The 17,062-nt window shown below is 41.6% G+C and overlaps 1 protein-coding gene across 1 annotated transcript; it reads left to right on the top strand.

Annotated features, from left to right (window-relative positions):
- The first annotated feature begins 2,206 nt into the window (after positions 1–2,206).
- On the top strand, positions 2,207–7,523 carry LOC127761214 (3-hydroxy-3-methylglutaryl-coenzyme A reductase 1). Its single transcript, XM_052285467.1, has 4 exons — positions 2,207–3,330; positions 5,413–5,594; positions 6,208–6,554; positions 6,783–7,523. Exons 1-4 carry the CDS (start codon positions 2,471–2,473, stop codon positions 7,023–7,025), a joined length of 1,632 nt encoding a protein of 543 aa, XP_052141427.1. The 5' UTR covers positions 2,207–2,470; the 3' UTR covers positions 7,026–7,523.
- Positions 7,524–17,062: the final 9,539 nt, after the last annotated feature.

Below are 17,062 nucleotides of genomic sequence, written 5' to 3'. Positions count from 1 at the left end.
TAGATTGGCATTGCGTTGCATCACGGTATGATAATATAATTTTAAAAGTTCGTTGCATGTTTTTCGCGTTTTTATACTGTTTATATGATCTCAGTTAGCATGTAAGCAATTGATTTTATATAAAACAAGTTGAAGAGCTACATGCCTCTTCTATTTGGATTCAATGGATGTGATGTGTCATTTTTCTTTAATTTTTGGTTCAAGGATATTCTTATGAGGTTGTATTTATAATTTTAACAAAATTAATTAGAAACATGTATATTAGAGTATATATAACATGTAACTTACTAGCTATTTCTTTGACTTACCAAGTCATGAGAAAGGTGTTTTTAAGGATTAATTAACTATCTCTATGCGAAGGAGAAAACATCTCCATACTAAAGTGGAATTGAGATGTTGAAGTGGTGTTATGCTAAGATAAATTACTACCACCTTTTCCATAAAATATAGGGATTTCTAACTATACACTTAGATGAATTTTTATAATCGTGGATAGATATAGTACATTCAATATATCTTTATACATGATAGTGTGGTTGCTGCAGTAAACATAGCTTTTCCTATAGATAAATTATCTTATCCGTAGAGTGACATGAAAAAAAGTTAGGGCTAAAAATTACTCATTTTATCTTATCCGTAGCATATATAGAGTACGTTCCATACATCCATCTTGATACATGATAGTATGGCTGCTACAGTAAATATGGTAGCTTTTCCTATAAATGAATCATTTTGTCCGAAGAATGACATGAAAAAACTTAGGGCTAAAAGTTACTCATTTGATCTTATCCGTAGCATATCCTATTTTACTCACTAAGTTGTCGCACCCTTTTTACGAAAAAAGAGCTAAAAGTAGAAGTTATATAGAAGACCTAAAGTATGTACTTAACACTTCTAAAAACATCTAATGTACTATAATAGTAACACACAACAATTGTCGTGAAACATGTACTTCTTAATTCTTTATCTTTATCCATAAGAGAAATTCAAAATTACTTTAGAAAGTTTTATGACCACCATTATATTGTGTGATCAGTAAAAGTCCTGTGAACGTATGAAATAATCTCATACGAATTTGATCAAAAAAATTTTAGGGAATAGATCATATACTGTACTCCACCTGTCTCAAAATATATGATTCGTAGATATATAACTTCTCATACTAAATTAATTTATTTTGGACGAAGTGAATATTTGTTTTAACTATGTGCCTTATGACAAAGATTCTGCGTTCGGCACTCACTGCTGGGAACATATATGTTGCGCACGAAAAATAGAGCGGTCCATTAGCGCGTGATTAGTTAAGTACTAGTTTTTTCCCTTCAAAAATGAATCAATATGATTTTTTAAGCAGCTTTTGTATAGAAACTTTTTGAAAAAAAAAAATACCGTTTAACAGTTTGAAAAGTATATGCGCAGAACACGAGAGAGAGGTGTTGGGAACCAAGTGTACCGAACTGGGGGTTTGGATGGAATGTCACATCGGATGTTAGACACTAATTAGATGTATTAAACGTAGATTATTGACAAAATCCATTCCATAACTCTAAACTAATTAGCGAGACGAATCTATTGAGCCTAATTAATTCATGATTAGTCTATGTGATGTTACAGTAAACATGTGATAATTATGAATTAATTAGGCTAAAAAAATTATCACGCGAATTAGCTCTCATTTATATAATTAGTTTTGTAAGTAGTATATGTTTAATACTCTAAATTAGTGTCAAACATCCTATGTGACAGGTACTAAGATTTAGTCTCTGAATCCAAACATAACTGCCAGTCATGATGTAAAATATTTCCAAGGTGAGCCGTGACTGAGACCAAAATCTCGCACACCATTCCCATGCTCGAGCGAGTTCATCACATCAACCACACATTTCATCATAGATTACCGAGTAGAGAGTGCTTCTCGTTCACACTTTTCCAAACGATCGACTGCGTAAAAGAGAGAAGAAGAAAAAAAAACACATTTCTCGCTGAGCTCCATCGATGACGGATGACTCACACTGCTGACAAAAGAGCAGATTTGCAATTTGCAAACAGCATCGGACGTGGAAAACGCCCGAGCCTCTCCTGTCTCCTCCCGGTCTTCTGCTTGGAAGAAAAGAAAGAACCCGCCGCCCATCCGCGCGCGGGCCCCGTGCCGTTCCCCCTCCCCCGCCCACGCCTCTGCTTGCGGCTTGCCGCTTCGATCCCCCTGTCCTGTCCTGTCACGCCGAACATCTGAACGCCCGAGGCGAGCGAGAGAGAATCCCGCGGTCACCTCCCCTCTCTCGCTGCGCCTTCCGTGTACACCACCATCACACCCTCCCGTCCGTCCGATCCCCCCTCCGATCGCGTACCGAGCAAACACGCACACGCACAGCCGGGAGGGGGGAGGCGAGGTCCGCGTCGTTCGCGATCGCCTTGGGTTGGGTTGTGTCTCTCTCTCTCTGTCTCCAGTGATCCTGGGCCAAGGAGGCGGATGGACGTGCGCCGGGGCGGGGGCGGAGGGCGCATCGTCGGGGCGGCGCGGAGGGCGCTCACCTGGGGGGCGCTGCCCCTCCCGATGCGGATCACCAACGGCCTGGCCATGGTCTCCCTCGTGCTCTCCTCCTGCGACCTGCTCCGCCTCTGCAGCGACAGGGAGCGGCCCCTCGGTGGCCGGGAGTTCGCCACCGTCGTCTGCCAGCTCGCCTCCGTCGTCTACCTCCTCAGCCTCTTCGCCCACCCTGACGCCCCCGCCACCACCACCGGCGACGACGACGACGGCCAGGGGGGCTCCCGCCGCGCGCGCCCCGCCGCCGTCGCCGCCGCCGCGGAGCCCGCGCCAATGCATGGGCATGGTGGCGGGATGATGGAGGCCGACGACGAGGAGATCGTCGCCGCGGTGGCGTCCGGCGCGCTGCCGTCGCACCGCCTGGAGTCGCGGCTCGGGGACTGCCGCCGCGCGGCGAGGCTGAGGCGGGAGGCGCTGCGGCGGGTGACGGGGCGGGGAGTGGAGGGCCTCCCCTTCGATGGGATGGACTACCAGGCCATCCTGGGGCAATGCTGCGAGATGCCCGTCGGGTACGTGCAGCTCCCCGTGGGGGTCGCCGGCCCGCTGCTCCTGGACGGCCGCGAGTACCATGTCCCCATGGCCACCACCGAGGGATGCCTCGTCGCCAGCGTCAACCGCGGGTGCAGGGCCATCTCCGCTTCCGGCGGCGCCTTCAGCGTTCTGCTCCGGGACGCCATGTCCCGCGCTCCTGCTGTCAAGCTGCCTTCCGCAATGCGGGCAGCGGAGCTCAAGGCGTTTGCTGAGGCGCCTGCGAATTTTGAGTTGCTGGCTGCTGTCTTCAATAGGTACACTCCACATCATCCACTAATCTAGTTTGTTGATTTGTGTGCTTGCTCAAAGTGTTATAAGACTTTGCGCGACAATAGGCAGGCACAGTGTTAATTAATGGGGGAAAAATGTGATCTTTCAGTGTATCTTAAGGTTGTCGTCTTATGTTTGAGTAATGGACTGATGTTGATAGCTAGCACTGAATGGTATTTTAAGACCAGGTGATTTCCCACAACGGAAAGCCCTTCTATCATGTGATTGCTGACAGGGTAGAGCCCACAGTGTGTAAGCTAGCACATGCACTGGAGGTACTGGACAATGCATTATCAATACTATGTTTACTTGTTCTAAGAGCTACCAGCTAAATGCAGATAATGCCAGCTCATAGATAATACCTTTCTGAAGTGTTCACCTTGAATTGCCTTTTTATGTTCGCTTAAATAATACCGAATGTGAATGAATCATTGGTTTGTGCTCTCCAAACTTGAGAATATGTGGATTTAAGATCTCAACCTCTAGTGTGTATCTTTGCACCTTCAGATGTTCAGGGACTCAGGGTACACACATCTACTGACAGTTTACGGTGTTAGAATTTTCAGATTAATGTCATTTGTCTTTTGGAGTTTTTCTGTGTTACTGACTAGTAACTGTCGCTCTGTAGTCAGTATCCTTAGAGGATCTATTGTCTCTCTCTTTTTTTTTAAATGTACGATATGTTGTTTTGTTTTATTTTGTTGTCTGGAACCTTTACGTAATTGTAGGCTCATGTTCAAAAGCTTTGGTTACTGTCATTAAGTACACTTTAGATAACAGTAGGCTTGTGTTCCAATAAGTTATTGTTGGTTTTCATGTTTCTAATTAATGTATCTTTTCTTACATTGTTTTCTGTCATTTGAGAGTACTGAGAAAATATGGAGGTTTTTATTGAATCTCTTTAAAAAATTGTGGCCGTGTGTTTCAAAGTTCCAAATAGGTCCAACAGTTAGTTCCTAGGTATGCTGCATTTAGTATACTTTCCTAATATCCTCACTTGTGCTATTTTACCACACAAGCCACTTCTGTGATTTCCACAACTTTGTTGTGCAGATTTTTCATATTCATATTTTTCTTTGATTTTTCGTATCCAGTTATTCAGACACTGTACATATCGGCATATTATTCTACCAGTCAAAGTCAAAGGTGTCTATACATCTTATTTGATTTCTGATCTTTTAAACTGTACAGTGTTTTATAGTTGTTCTTGGCAGCTAGAACCATCTACCCAATACCGACGCAACTCTATGGGTTGCATATATGGGCAAGTGTCATGGTTCCATGGATACCTTTTTGCATAGTGTATTCTCCAGGGACTTTTCCGGAGCTAAGTGTGAGTTTGCCATTGACATTGTTCTTTCAACCTCTGCATTTTGGATTGCATATGTTTCAGTCTTAGTTTTTGATGTGGCAAATGTCACACAATATTTTAGATTGCACTGTGGTTGCTATACAGTGTTGATTTGGTACTATTGTTTGAAGATCCATTATACTGTGAGAATCAATCTGTTTGTACAACTTATCTGATTGTTATCCTCCTCTGTGCCCTATATAAGTTCTAATTTAGTAAATTTCATGCATACTTTATTGTTGGCTGTGTACACTCTTGTGGAGTGTAGAGGCCGGAATGATATCCATTATCTAAAAAATGTATACTTTATTGTGGAAATTTTCATTTGAGGCAATCACGCAGCTTGCTTATCTAAGGCCCCATTTAATCTCCACATTTGGAGATAAATTTTGGTTGCACGTAAAACGAGAAAGCTCATTAGCACATAATTAATTAAGTATTAACTATTATAAATTTGAAAAATGGATTTATTTTCTTTTTTAAAACAACTTCTATATAGAAACTTTTTTTTTTAAAATGTATCATTTAACAATTTGAAATGCGTGCTAACGGAAAACAAGGAAGTTGAAGAATAGAACGGGGCCTAAGTCGTTCTTACATCATCCTTTTTTTTTCTTTTTTGCTCTATTGTTTCGCTTCCTTAGTAGAACCAATAACTCCATATAGAGGTCATCTTCTATTAGAATTGACATAAAAACTGTTTTAATCGGTGTAGGTCCAGCAGATTTGGTAGGCTTCAAGACATTCGTTGTGCACTCGCTGGGAGGAACCTATATATGAGATTTACCTGTATCACTGGAGATGCTATGGGAATGAACATGGTGTCAAAAGGTGTTGAGAATGTCTTGGGCTATCTGCAGAATGTCTTCCCTGACATGGATGTCATCAGCGTATCTGGTTTTAACTCTTCCCCTTGAACTTTGCATGCTCCAGTTAGTTTTGCTTTCCTCTCTAAGTCAATGCCTCCTTTTAGCAGAAAACGAATAAAAAATCACATTCTTTAACTTCTGTTTGGAAATGTTGCGAAGGAAATGATGAAAAACATATTTCATCAGCACCCAAAATATTTCCTCTCCTATTGCTTTGTAACTTAAAGAAACATGTCCCTAATTAGATTTTTCCGATCTAGAGAGGAAACCCTTGGCTTCATTTACAGAAAGCAGATATCGGTTCTTAGAAGATTCAGCAGGTTATAAGATGGATTTTTTTCATCCCTAAGAAGTATTTTTGGATGCCTTTTTATTTATTTTCTGCTCATTGTGCACTAGCCTAGTTCAATTGTAAAATATATTCTGATTACCGAATAACAGTGAATGTACTACTTTTCATCAGACTCGCATCAAACATAGTCTAATATTCTCTGATAATATATTTGCGTGTATCAATTAGGCATTTGTGCCGGGGGTGCTTTTTTTGAAACAATGGGTGTTCACACTATCTGTTTTCATCAATTCACCATGTATTTTCTTGTCTTTGCATGCACATTGATGAATTAATCTGTGTGCATCAGGTAACTATTGCTCAGACAAGAAGCCGACAGCTGTAAACTGGATAGAAGGCCGGGGGAAATCTGTTGTTTGTGAGGCTATTATTAAAGGAGATGTTGTGCAGAAAGTTCTTAAGACGACTGTAGAAAAACTTGTCGAGCTTAACATTATCAAAAATCTTGCTGGATCAGCTGTAGCTGGGGCTCTTGGGGGTTTTAATGCCCATGCGAGTAATATTGTTACTGCATTATTCATTGCTACAGGACAGGATCCTGCACAAAATGTTGAAAGCTCACAATGCATCACCATGTTGGAAGAAGTAAATGATGGAGATGATCTTCATATCTCTGTCACCATGCCGTCCATTGAGGTGATTATTTATTCGTTTTACTTTCCGTTCCTACCTGCATTATGTAGATTATAGCATAACCTGCTAGCCTTAAATGGAGCTGCAAAATCTATAGCATAGAGATCTTCTTGTATTAACTGAAGTAATATTTTGTTTTAGCATGCAGTTTGATCGTGAGAGCAATATCCGCATCGATTTTTATTTATTTAATTTCTTCATGTTAGTAAAATGGTTCATTTTTTCTCTCAGGTAGGTACAATCGGAGGTGGTACATGTCTGGCCTCACAGGCGGCTTGTTTGAACCTGCTTGGTGTCAAGGGTTCAAATCATGGCTCACCTGGTGCAAATGCTAAACGTTTGGCTACCATAGTAGCTGGCAGCGTGCTCGCTGGCGAGCTCTCGCTCCTTGCCGCTCTTGCCTCTGGTCACCTTGTCAAGAGCCACATGATGTACAATCGATCAAGTAAGGATGTCGCCAAGGCTGCTTCTTGAGCAGCCCTTCGCATCATTCAAATGCTGGACATATTTAGACAGGGATTGCCCTGAGCTTGTGGAGAAGCGAATGAGCAATGGGCTTGTACATACTGCTGATAAGAGAGCGATTCTTTAGTTCCAAACTCAACCTGTATTATACTAGCATAATGTGTGAGGAGGCATTAACCTATAGTGCAGCTTCTGACTGTAATTTTACCCTTCAGTTTTTTTTTTCATTCTTCTGTAACCAATCAAACTTATTTTTCCATTTTTTCTGGATAGCAGCAGGTCAGGTTAACTTATGCTTTTGTGCAGTATAGCAGCTCAGTAATTTTTGTTTACAGCATAGAGAACCTGACTGTGTATGTTCATTTTACTGTTCGTTCTGCCTTTTGTTCCCTCCATGTCCCTCAGTTCTGAATTTTGTAGCCTGTATTGCATCTTGCCTGACTGCCTGTTGCCTGTGACCGAGTGTTGATAGTGTGGATCAAATCAGAACGCCTTCTCTTTTTATTTTTTCGCAATGGTGTGCCTGTTGCTGTCAGGTACTTGCTTTGATTTATAAGGTAAGTCGAATATACTGGTCCGGTTCGTTCCATAAGCACACAGATTTCAAAAGCCAAATGTGCTGTGATTCCTTGAGCTCACAGATTTCGGTGCGAAAATTCTCGTGTTCAATCACGCCTACTTTCTATTGTTGTTGCTGAAGAATATCCTCGCCGCGCTATGCTGGTTCCTACACCGCACTAGAACCACTTGAAATCTTGAATGATTCTCCTTATCTTTAACCAAAATCCTACTCCTAGTAGCTAAATAAATCCTACCTCGAATCTACAAGTGCACATATAATAACTTCTGTTCTTGTGTAGTCGCTTTCAATACACAAGTAGAAAAGGCAGATTGGATCAAAATCCCGGAAATTTCCACGCTGTTGAAGAGCAAACGAACAGTCTTCGGGCCAGATTTGTAGCCCAAAACAGCCCATAAAGCACCCCAACAATTCTCCCGTCTTCTCTCCGGCCCAAGAGACCGAAATGAACAGACTTTGGGCCAAATTTGTAGCCCAAAACAGCCCATAAAGCACCCAGTCAATTCTCCTTCACCTCCTCCTCCTCCAGTCCTCCACCGTCCAGCACTATCTCCTGCAACTGCTAGTGCAAGATCAACCAGCCCTCGCACGGCACAAAAATACACAATCCTTGCGAAAAGTTTGCTCCACCACCAGTACACCACACCCCCAATGCGCGATCACGTCCGCGTGAGGCACGGACGCCGCCACAATCCCGCACGCGACGACATCGGAGCGTTCCGCGCCAAGGCGATCGAGACCGCGATCAGCAGCTGACGCGACGGCACGGGTGGGTGGACGGATGATGGTGGCCTCCGGCCTCGGGCTCGCGCGCGCGCGGCCACAGTGGCCAACGCCGCTCCGGGACGCGGCATCCGCCGGCATCGTCACGTGGCCGCGCGGCCCACGGCCACGGCCGGCCCGTATCAAAAATTCGATGTGACATATCTCGGCCCCCCGTCCCCTCCACCCAATTCGCCTCGCCACCGCGCGCGCGCGGGGCCGTCGCCCACGTGTGGCGCGTGACCCATTCCCCGCGGCGTTACGTGCGCTCTCTCTCTCTCTCTCTCTTCCTCCTGCAGTAGCCTGTGCGGTGCAGCCAACAGTAGACGAATCCCCCTGAAAAAGAAAAAAACTGTAGGCGAATCCCAGGGTCGACACCTGTCCCATATCCTTGGCGTGACACTTCACGCATGGCTTTTTCTGATGCCATTTCATCATTAGTTAGGGTTCCCAGGTTTACTTATGAATAAAGATTAGTAAGTACTAGTACTACTCCTGAACAAACAATTATTTATGTAGTAGAATTGAATCATCGAGCCAGCTTTATATATAGAGAGAATTAATACTGTAAGCTTTGGGAGCCAGGCAAATTATACGAAATGACAGGAGACACAAAAGAGGCACAAATGAGTACGTGCTTACAAATTAATGTGACAATTGAGAGGTTGCCTGTCTCTAACCCAGATTAGGTCACCGCAGATTACGACCTCCCCGCGGGTGGCAACTGGGCGCATATCTCATATCATTTCAAGTCTCTTCCCGACCGATAAAGTAATCAACTGGCTGCTTAATAAGGTCATTAACAATCAAGTGCTAAAGTCAGACGGCTTCAACGAAAAGATTAGCATTATCATCATCAGGTTAACCATGGCGCCATGCACGGACAAGCGAGCTACCGATCGATCGAGAGACGCTTGGCGCCGCAACGCGACAGGCGAGGGAGCTAGCACATGCCCGGCGATGAGACAGCGCGCCGCTCGGATTATCTTAATCCTGCCCCCCTAATCTAATCTAATCACTCCTCCCCACTTGCATCCACGCAGCTTTAATCAGCCTTTCGCCCAGGCACTAATTCTTAATTAGCCGGCCGGCCATCGGATGCTGCCTAGCTAGCTTAGCTTATCTCTTGGCCATGATTGGTTAAGGTGCAGAAAATATTTAATCATATCATGGTTCTCTTGCTCCCCTGTCCAGTCGCGAGCTAATTAGCTTAATTAGCTTGACTGCAGCTAGCTACTAAGCTGATGTACATTTTTTGCTGTGCTCAAATTCGATCGGATTCTGTGGTTAATTAATCAAAACTAAAGCCTAGAAATTTGCGTGGCTGGGAGTTAATTAGTGTTAACTTATTCTGATGCACTGTCCTTTTCAACGCAGTGAGTTATTCCCGAAATAGATCGTGTGTGTTCTTTTCCGGCGGTAGTGTATTTTTGCATATATATGGATCGTACGATCTGCAGTTTCAGCATGCATGCACGCGCTGATCTGCGCGTACGGAAGGGAATCGGACGTGGAAGAAAAAGATGAAACAAAGCTATGAGTTTCGCCTTTTCACAGATTTGTATATTGCTTAAGTACTTTTCTGGCTAATAAGCGACATCATGACAGGCTTTTTGATTCTGTACGTACAGATTGATTAATTAACTTGGTGCCTGCGGCTAGCTAGGCATATAGCTGTAGTTGCTTAATTGGCTGCTGCGTGCTTTAACAATTGTGCGCCAAAACAGGCTGTAAAGAATGGTTTTCTCTAAGATTAATTCTGGTCGTATAGCAATACTCCTAAGCAATGACTTTAGTTCATATCTTCGTATATCGTACTTCCTCCGTTTCATATTATAAAACTTTCTAGCATTATCTATATCTAGATTCATTAACATATATATAAACGTGGACAATGCTAGAAAGTCTTATAATATAAAATGGATGAAGTAGATTCAAATTCAGTTGTACTATGCTCTAGTAGGGTGTGCAGACTTTGACTATTTAGAGGCAGGCATAGTGTTATCTGGTACTGGAGTAAGATGGCTTAATTAGCTATAGTTATTTGAGTTCAATGAACACATAGGAAAAACTGCACGCTCTCCGAAATAAGAAAATAGCTAAATAACAAGTCATGGTATAAAAGCTAATATAATAATTGAATAAATAAATCAGTACTCCCTCCGTTTCAGGTTATAAGATGTTTTGACTTTTAACAAAGTCAAACTGCTTCAAATTTGACCAAGTTTGTAAAAAATAATAATAATATTTTCAACTCAACACAAATTTATTATGAAAATATATTCAATTATTGAATTAATGAAACTAATTAGGTATTATAAATATTATTATATTTATGTATAAACTTAACTAAATTTGAAGTAGTTTGACTTTATAACCATGTCTTATAACCATGGAAGTGGAGGGAGTAGTACAAAAGTTGATATATGAATTAAATAGTATAAAAATTAATAGATATGGAATAAAATACGGTCTCGATATCACAAAGCTACCTTATATTCTGCGACAAGGCAAAAGTAAGATTCATGCATGTATTGCCTCTGAGGATCTTATTGATTAATTAGTTATTATTTCTTGTGCTTTTAAATTAGTAGTAATATACTCCCTCAGTGCTCAGAATATAAGGGCATTCCCAACCCAATGATTAGGATGGTATCCATAGCATTAAATAAACTGTCACCTATGATAAAAAATGATGTGACAAGTGAATAAATGAGGAAAAAGAAGAAAACCTTGTCTTGTATGAGACATAGTTTATACACAACATCCAAAACATCATGTGAGATAAGTAGCATTAAATTTAAGTATGGAATAGTGGTGTTTGCATTGGAAGAGTAGTGTCTAGTACTCCCTCCATTCCAAAATATAAGGTACAACCACCCTTAACCCAAAGACCAAGAAGTAATTATTATCATCTTGTAGTTTGGATCATCCTCATAAATATAATGTATGCATTCAATAGGATTAGATAATATGAGAGTGGAGGATTTAAAAAAGTTATAATTTAATAAAGAAGATGCCATAGTTAATTGCATATTTGTATGCATGCCTTATATTATGGAACATGTAAGAAAAATGGTTGTGCCTTATATTATAGAATGGAGGGAGTACTAGTTTCTTGATGATGTGGAGTTTATGGAAACCATATCTAGTGTCTTAGGTTGGGAATGGCCTAAAAGAAGTCGTTTTGGACAGCGATACGGTCTCCAAAACACAACTTTGACTTCTTGTTTCTATAAAAATATTTTATTGAAAAGTGATATACGTATACTTTTATAAAGTATTTTTCAAGACAAATCTATTCATATAATTTTTTTATTTTTAAACTCAACAACTTAAAAGTTATTTATAATTTATATTTTTAAGGTTTGATTTAAATATTGTTCTAAACGACTTTTTTTACGAGTACGGAGGAAGTAATTTACAGCAATCGAAACATTGAATATAGTCCTATCTTGCCTGCTGGCGGTGATATTGCGTGTGCGCTCCATCATATGGTTAATTACATTATTATTCGATACATTGATCTTTGCGAATTTTAGAGGCACGTACGCCGTACAAATTAACATCAGTATTGGATCTCTGAGCTATATATCCCTCTATGTCCAACTTGCGGCTGTATATCTACACCGGCCGGCTGGGCACTTGGGCAGTAGTACTGGTGGACTACTGGCATTAGTGCATTAATTAGAGCCGTCAGACAAATTAACTTAGATCTACGCGCACATCAACTTACTTTCTTTGTTAAAAAATAAATACATCCTGACTACGAATCTAAACCTAGCCTATATCCAAATTCGTAATCAGAAGTTGATGATTTTTTCTTGGACGGATGGCTATGTGCATAAATTAATGTTGAACTCGACTTAATTTTCCACCAAATTATTGGTGAACTAGTTAATTACTACTCCCTCCGTCCCATAATATAAGGGATTTTGAGTTTTTGTTTGTATTGTTTGACCACTCGTCTTATTTAAAAAATTTGTGTAAATATAAAAAGCGAAAAGTTGTGCTTAAAGTACTTTGGATAATAAAGTAAGTAAAAAAATAAATAACAATTTTAAAATTTTTTGAATAAGACGAGTGGTCAAACAGTGCAATTAAAAACTTTAAATCCTTTATATTATGGGACGGAGGGAGTAAGTACCAGCAAGCTACTCGCGGGCCATGATAGTAATAATAGTTTTGTTGGATCTTAATTATCATTGAGTTTGCTGTAGATGTTTAACTATTGGCAGTTGAATACCTGAACCTAATTAGCTGCAGGACTATTCGCCTGTACAAGCTGGATATCCGGAGGCAAATGCGTCAAACTAAACAAAGCAGCGGAGCTAGTCGCAGCGCACCAATCGTCAACTCTGAAAGTCTGAAGTCGTCATGAGTTTTATTATCCATAACATGCAGGCATGGATCGATTACCTTAGCACTGTCTTATATATGCATGCCTGGTAGAGTATAGTATTACTACTTGATTTTTCAAACCTACCAGAAGAACATGCAACATGTATCTATAACTGAATTTGCTTCTCGTTCTCTCTTTCTGCATTCAAAACACAATTTTCTTTGCAACCAGAAAGCAGAAAACCTTACACGCATATAATCCGTACTACAGGTGAGCACAGATTCCCTTTTCTTTAGTTGAGTTGCCGCTCATTGTTTATGTCCCTGTACGTACTTGACTTAATAAACGACGAAATAATTAAAGGCAGAGCTAGCATGCTCTTGCATGCACAGCCACCAACAGTGAGAAGAATTAGGTCATGGCAGTGGGCATGGCATGGCATGTAAGGCAGTTTTTGTCGCCATCCACGCAAGGCGTCACATCAAAATATAGCTTCCAAGTGTAGCTAAGCCGAGTTGGCCCGGCCATCTAGCTCGCCTGCCCAATTTTATAACCCCCCTAGATAACTTAATCATAAGCTCGAACACATAAACAATGGTGTTTAGTTGAGGAAGCCAACACCAGCACTCTTTGGATAATGAACTCTTAATCAAGTGCACAACTGCTCAATTATTTTACAGGCCAGTGGAGAGATCGTTCCAACGCTTTTGTCCACCCTATGTACAATTCTATATCTGCAAAAATACAAGCGAGAGCCAATAAACCCCCGCCATGTACTGTATCATTTGTTCTGGTGTCTTTGATATGCTATAAAACTTAACGTACCTTGGAATTGGATTGGAAGCATGATTCTCGTAGCTTCGATTCAATACTAGCACTAGCTAGTAAATAAATATGCCACCAGGAAGAGCAAACTACCCCCCCCCCCCTCCCCTATATGTATGCGCATGAGGTCACTCATGGGTGCATTCATGGACGATGCTTGTCGCTTTAATTTAGAGGCAGAGCTATAGCTATATAGACAACAAATCAACAATCACTATTCGCTACTGCAGGATAATGTTTTGATTTGATCTTGTCACCCACCCAAATTAATACTGCACAGTAACTAAACTATGGAGGAGAGTACCAGCCTAGCTAATCAATTAAACGATATCCAACAACACAATGCTTCAATCGCATGCATGTTGCCGATCTATCAGAGAGGCGCTCGATCGGCGGCCTCGCATGCGTAAGTGCAGTGTGGCAGCAGCAGCACGTACTGCTTGCGAATGGATCACACTGTGCGTGCGTGCAGCGTATGCTGCAGGCAGAGATCAATAAAAGAGCGTGCTAGCTAGCTAGCGCGCATGCACGGGAAAGACCGAGAAATCAAAGGCGCTGGCCGGGCGGTGATGATAATTGATAATGATATTGATACGGATGCGAGCGCACTGTGTGTGTCTCGTTGCAACAGGGGGCCAGCGGCCATGCTTGCAGCGATCGATCGATCGATGGGATGAGACATGGAGGCATGGGACGAGAGAGAGGGGTTGGGTAGGCACCGGCGCACCGCGCGAGATACGTTTACACAGGCACAACCGCTGATCAGGGAAAGCAGATGGGTATATCACTCGCATCGCGTGTTTGCAATGCAAATGCATATGCAGTGATCACGGAGAGAGAGAGAGAGAGTCCAAGTAGTGAAGGCTGCAGCTAGCACGGGATACTATACGGGCTATATATCTAGCTTGATACAGGGGGCGTCACAGCTAGGTATACAGAGCTCACATTTGCGTTATCTTGCTGCAGACTTGCAGGAGGAATGGGAGAGGAAGATGCAGTGATAAGAGCAGTTACAGCTGTAAACATATTTTAATGACATAAAAGATGAGAGAGAAGAGCAGCGGGCTACAGATCTATAGCCAGCTGCAGCACGTACTCCAAGATACAATGTGTGTATGATATATGGGACCATATATTAATAATATAGTAAATAACTATTGTATAAATTGACTATTAAATTGGCTATATATAAATTGGAGCCAATAGTGGATTATACTATTAAACTTGCTCTAAAACGGCCGTTTGATTCAGGCGAGGCCGGCCGATGCCAGTGCCACCGATGAATTTGGGGATCGCGAGAGATTGATGAGGAGGGCGAGATGGGCTTAACTGTGGCGCGCGTGGGCGTGGCCGCGAGGGCGATCATATCATATCATCGCGGTGGCTGATCGATCTCTCGCTAGCTAGCTGCTCGTGCTAGTAGATGGTGACCGAGACGCGCCTGCCCGCCACCACCACGTGTCTGACAGCTGTACGGGCGGTGTAGCCGCCCATCACCCCCACATTGCGTTCTCGTTTATTTTGACCGGACGAGAGGGTCCCCCTAGCTTATCCTTGACCGCACGTGACGGTGATCTAGCTAGCTCTTGCAGCTACGAGGCTCGATATCGGTCCAACGGAGTCCTGCCAGATCGGTGCAGTAGTACTTTTTCTTCGCGTGCGTACTACGGAGAAAATCAAATGTACATATATAATCATTTTATCCTAAAATAAACAAATCTAACATACAATGCGATGTAGTAGTACTATTTGAAGTATAAATCTGTTTGTTTTGGCTGATTTGGGATGAATCGGAATGGCGATGCATGGCTTTAATTTTACCACAATACCACCGTGTATATAGATGGATGGATTCATCTTCATATATACTAGTACTGCGGAGTATCATATGACCGAGTTAATTTATGTGCTCCGATCCAGTAACCAATTGGTTATTTAATTTAGGATCTAATTGATGCTAGAAGTGCTGACATGCACGCGTGACATGGCACTGTGCACAGCGCTTTCTTTAATTTCATGGTGCCAGGTCTGCACCAATTAAGTACATGCAGCTATATACTATCTCCGTCCCAAAATAAATGCAGCCGTAGAAATCCGTGTCCAACATTTAACCGTCTGTCTTATTCGAAAAGTTTATAAAAAAATTAAAAAAAATAGTCACACATAAAGTACTATTCATGTTTTATTATCTAATAACAATAAAAATATTAATCATAAAAATATTTTAAATAAGATGAACAGTCAAATGTTTAACATGAATAGTGTAAAACTGCACTTAATTTAGACGGAGAGAGTAACTCATTCTTAAAAAAAAAAACTGTGAAAAAGAATAATACAACTGCTAGAGGTATCCATTTGTTGACATGATATGTTATGGTACCGATCACTTTCAAGAAGATGGTTAATTAATTACGTCTGCACCGATGGCTGTTTTAATTTAGGGCAAAGTGGCAAAACTGATCTATAATTGATGCTACAGCTATTGTAACTAGCAGCCGAGAAGTTCTGACATGCATGCACGCGTGACATGGCACTGTGCACCGTGCAGAAATGCTTTTTAAAAATAAAAAATAAATCATGATGCATGATAGGCCAGGTCTATGTACCAGGTGCATGTAAGAGCAAGTTTAATAGTGTAACCAACTATTAGCTCCAAATCATTTATAGCCAATATAATAGCTAATTCATACAATAGTTGTTTACTATAGTATTAATATCTGGTTCTATCTATCATACACATATTACGTCTTAAAGTCTATGCTGCAACTGGCTACAGATCTGTAGCCCGCTGCTTTTCTCTCTTCATTTATCTCTTTAAAATATGTTTATAGCTAGCTTATAACCTGCTATATTGTACCTGCTCTAATGCAATCAATAGTTAGCTGGTCAACAGTTAAACGATCTCAAGATATCATGATCTCTTGTCTTTTAAGAATTACTCCGAACAAAAGAGATTCAACTTAAGAGTGTCCAGCGCGTGTTTGTGGTACCTGCGTTTAGAGTCAAAATTTAGAAATTACTAGTAACATGCTTACTCCAGTATGTTACTATACGGCCGCTGTCAAAAAAAGATGGTTAATTAATTGGTGTATCAAAGTCAACATGTGTACTGGCCCATGCACGTAAAAGACGGGGAAAAAACTGGCCGACCGAAAGACGTACTCGCCTTTGGATTTCAACCTGTTTTGTTGCGTGCTAGCTCCTTCCTTTTTTATATGCTCGTGTAGCTTTCATTGACATATACACCATTCATGTCTCCACTCTGCTAATCTGTGGCGACGATCATTAAGTCACTGTTCGTGATTGCGCGGCACTAAACTAATACCGCTGCGTCTCGAGATCCAGCCAATCAGGCCGTGGTCATTCAAATTTGTTTGCTCTCTCTCATGCGTCACATGACAATGACCCGTAATCCGCTATTAAAAATTAATTGAACACTTGAGAGCATACGCAAAGCGACAAGGTTATCTTGGCTTCTCCACGCCGAGAAAAGCCTGGTCACAAATTGCAAAACTCAAGTTTTCGCCCAGCTCGTTT

This window comes from Oryza glaberrima, chromosome 2, assembly GCF_000147395.1.
Source record: "Oryza glaberrima chromosome 2, OglaRS2, whole genome shotgun sequence".
In the NCBI taxonomy this organism is placed as follows: domain Eukaryota; kingdom Viridiplantae; phylum Streptophyta; class Magnoliopsida; order Poales; family Poaceae; genus Oryza; species Oryza glaberrima.
Note: the sequence above shows the minus strand (reverse complement) of the source record. Positions and strands in the feature narration are given on the sequence as shown.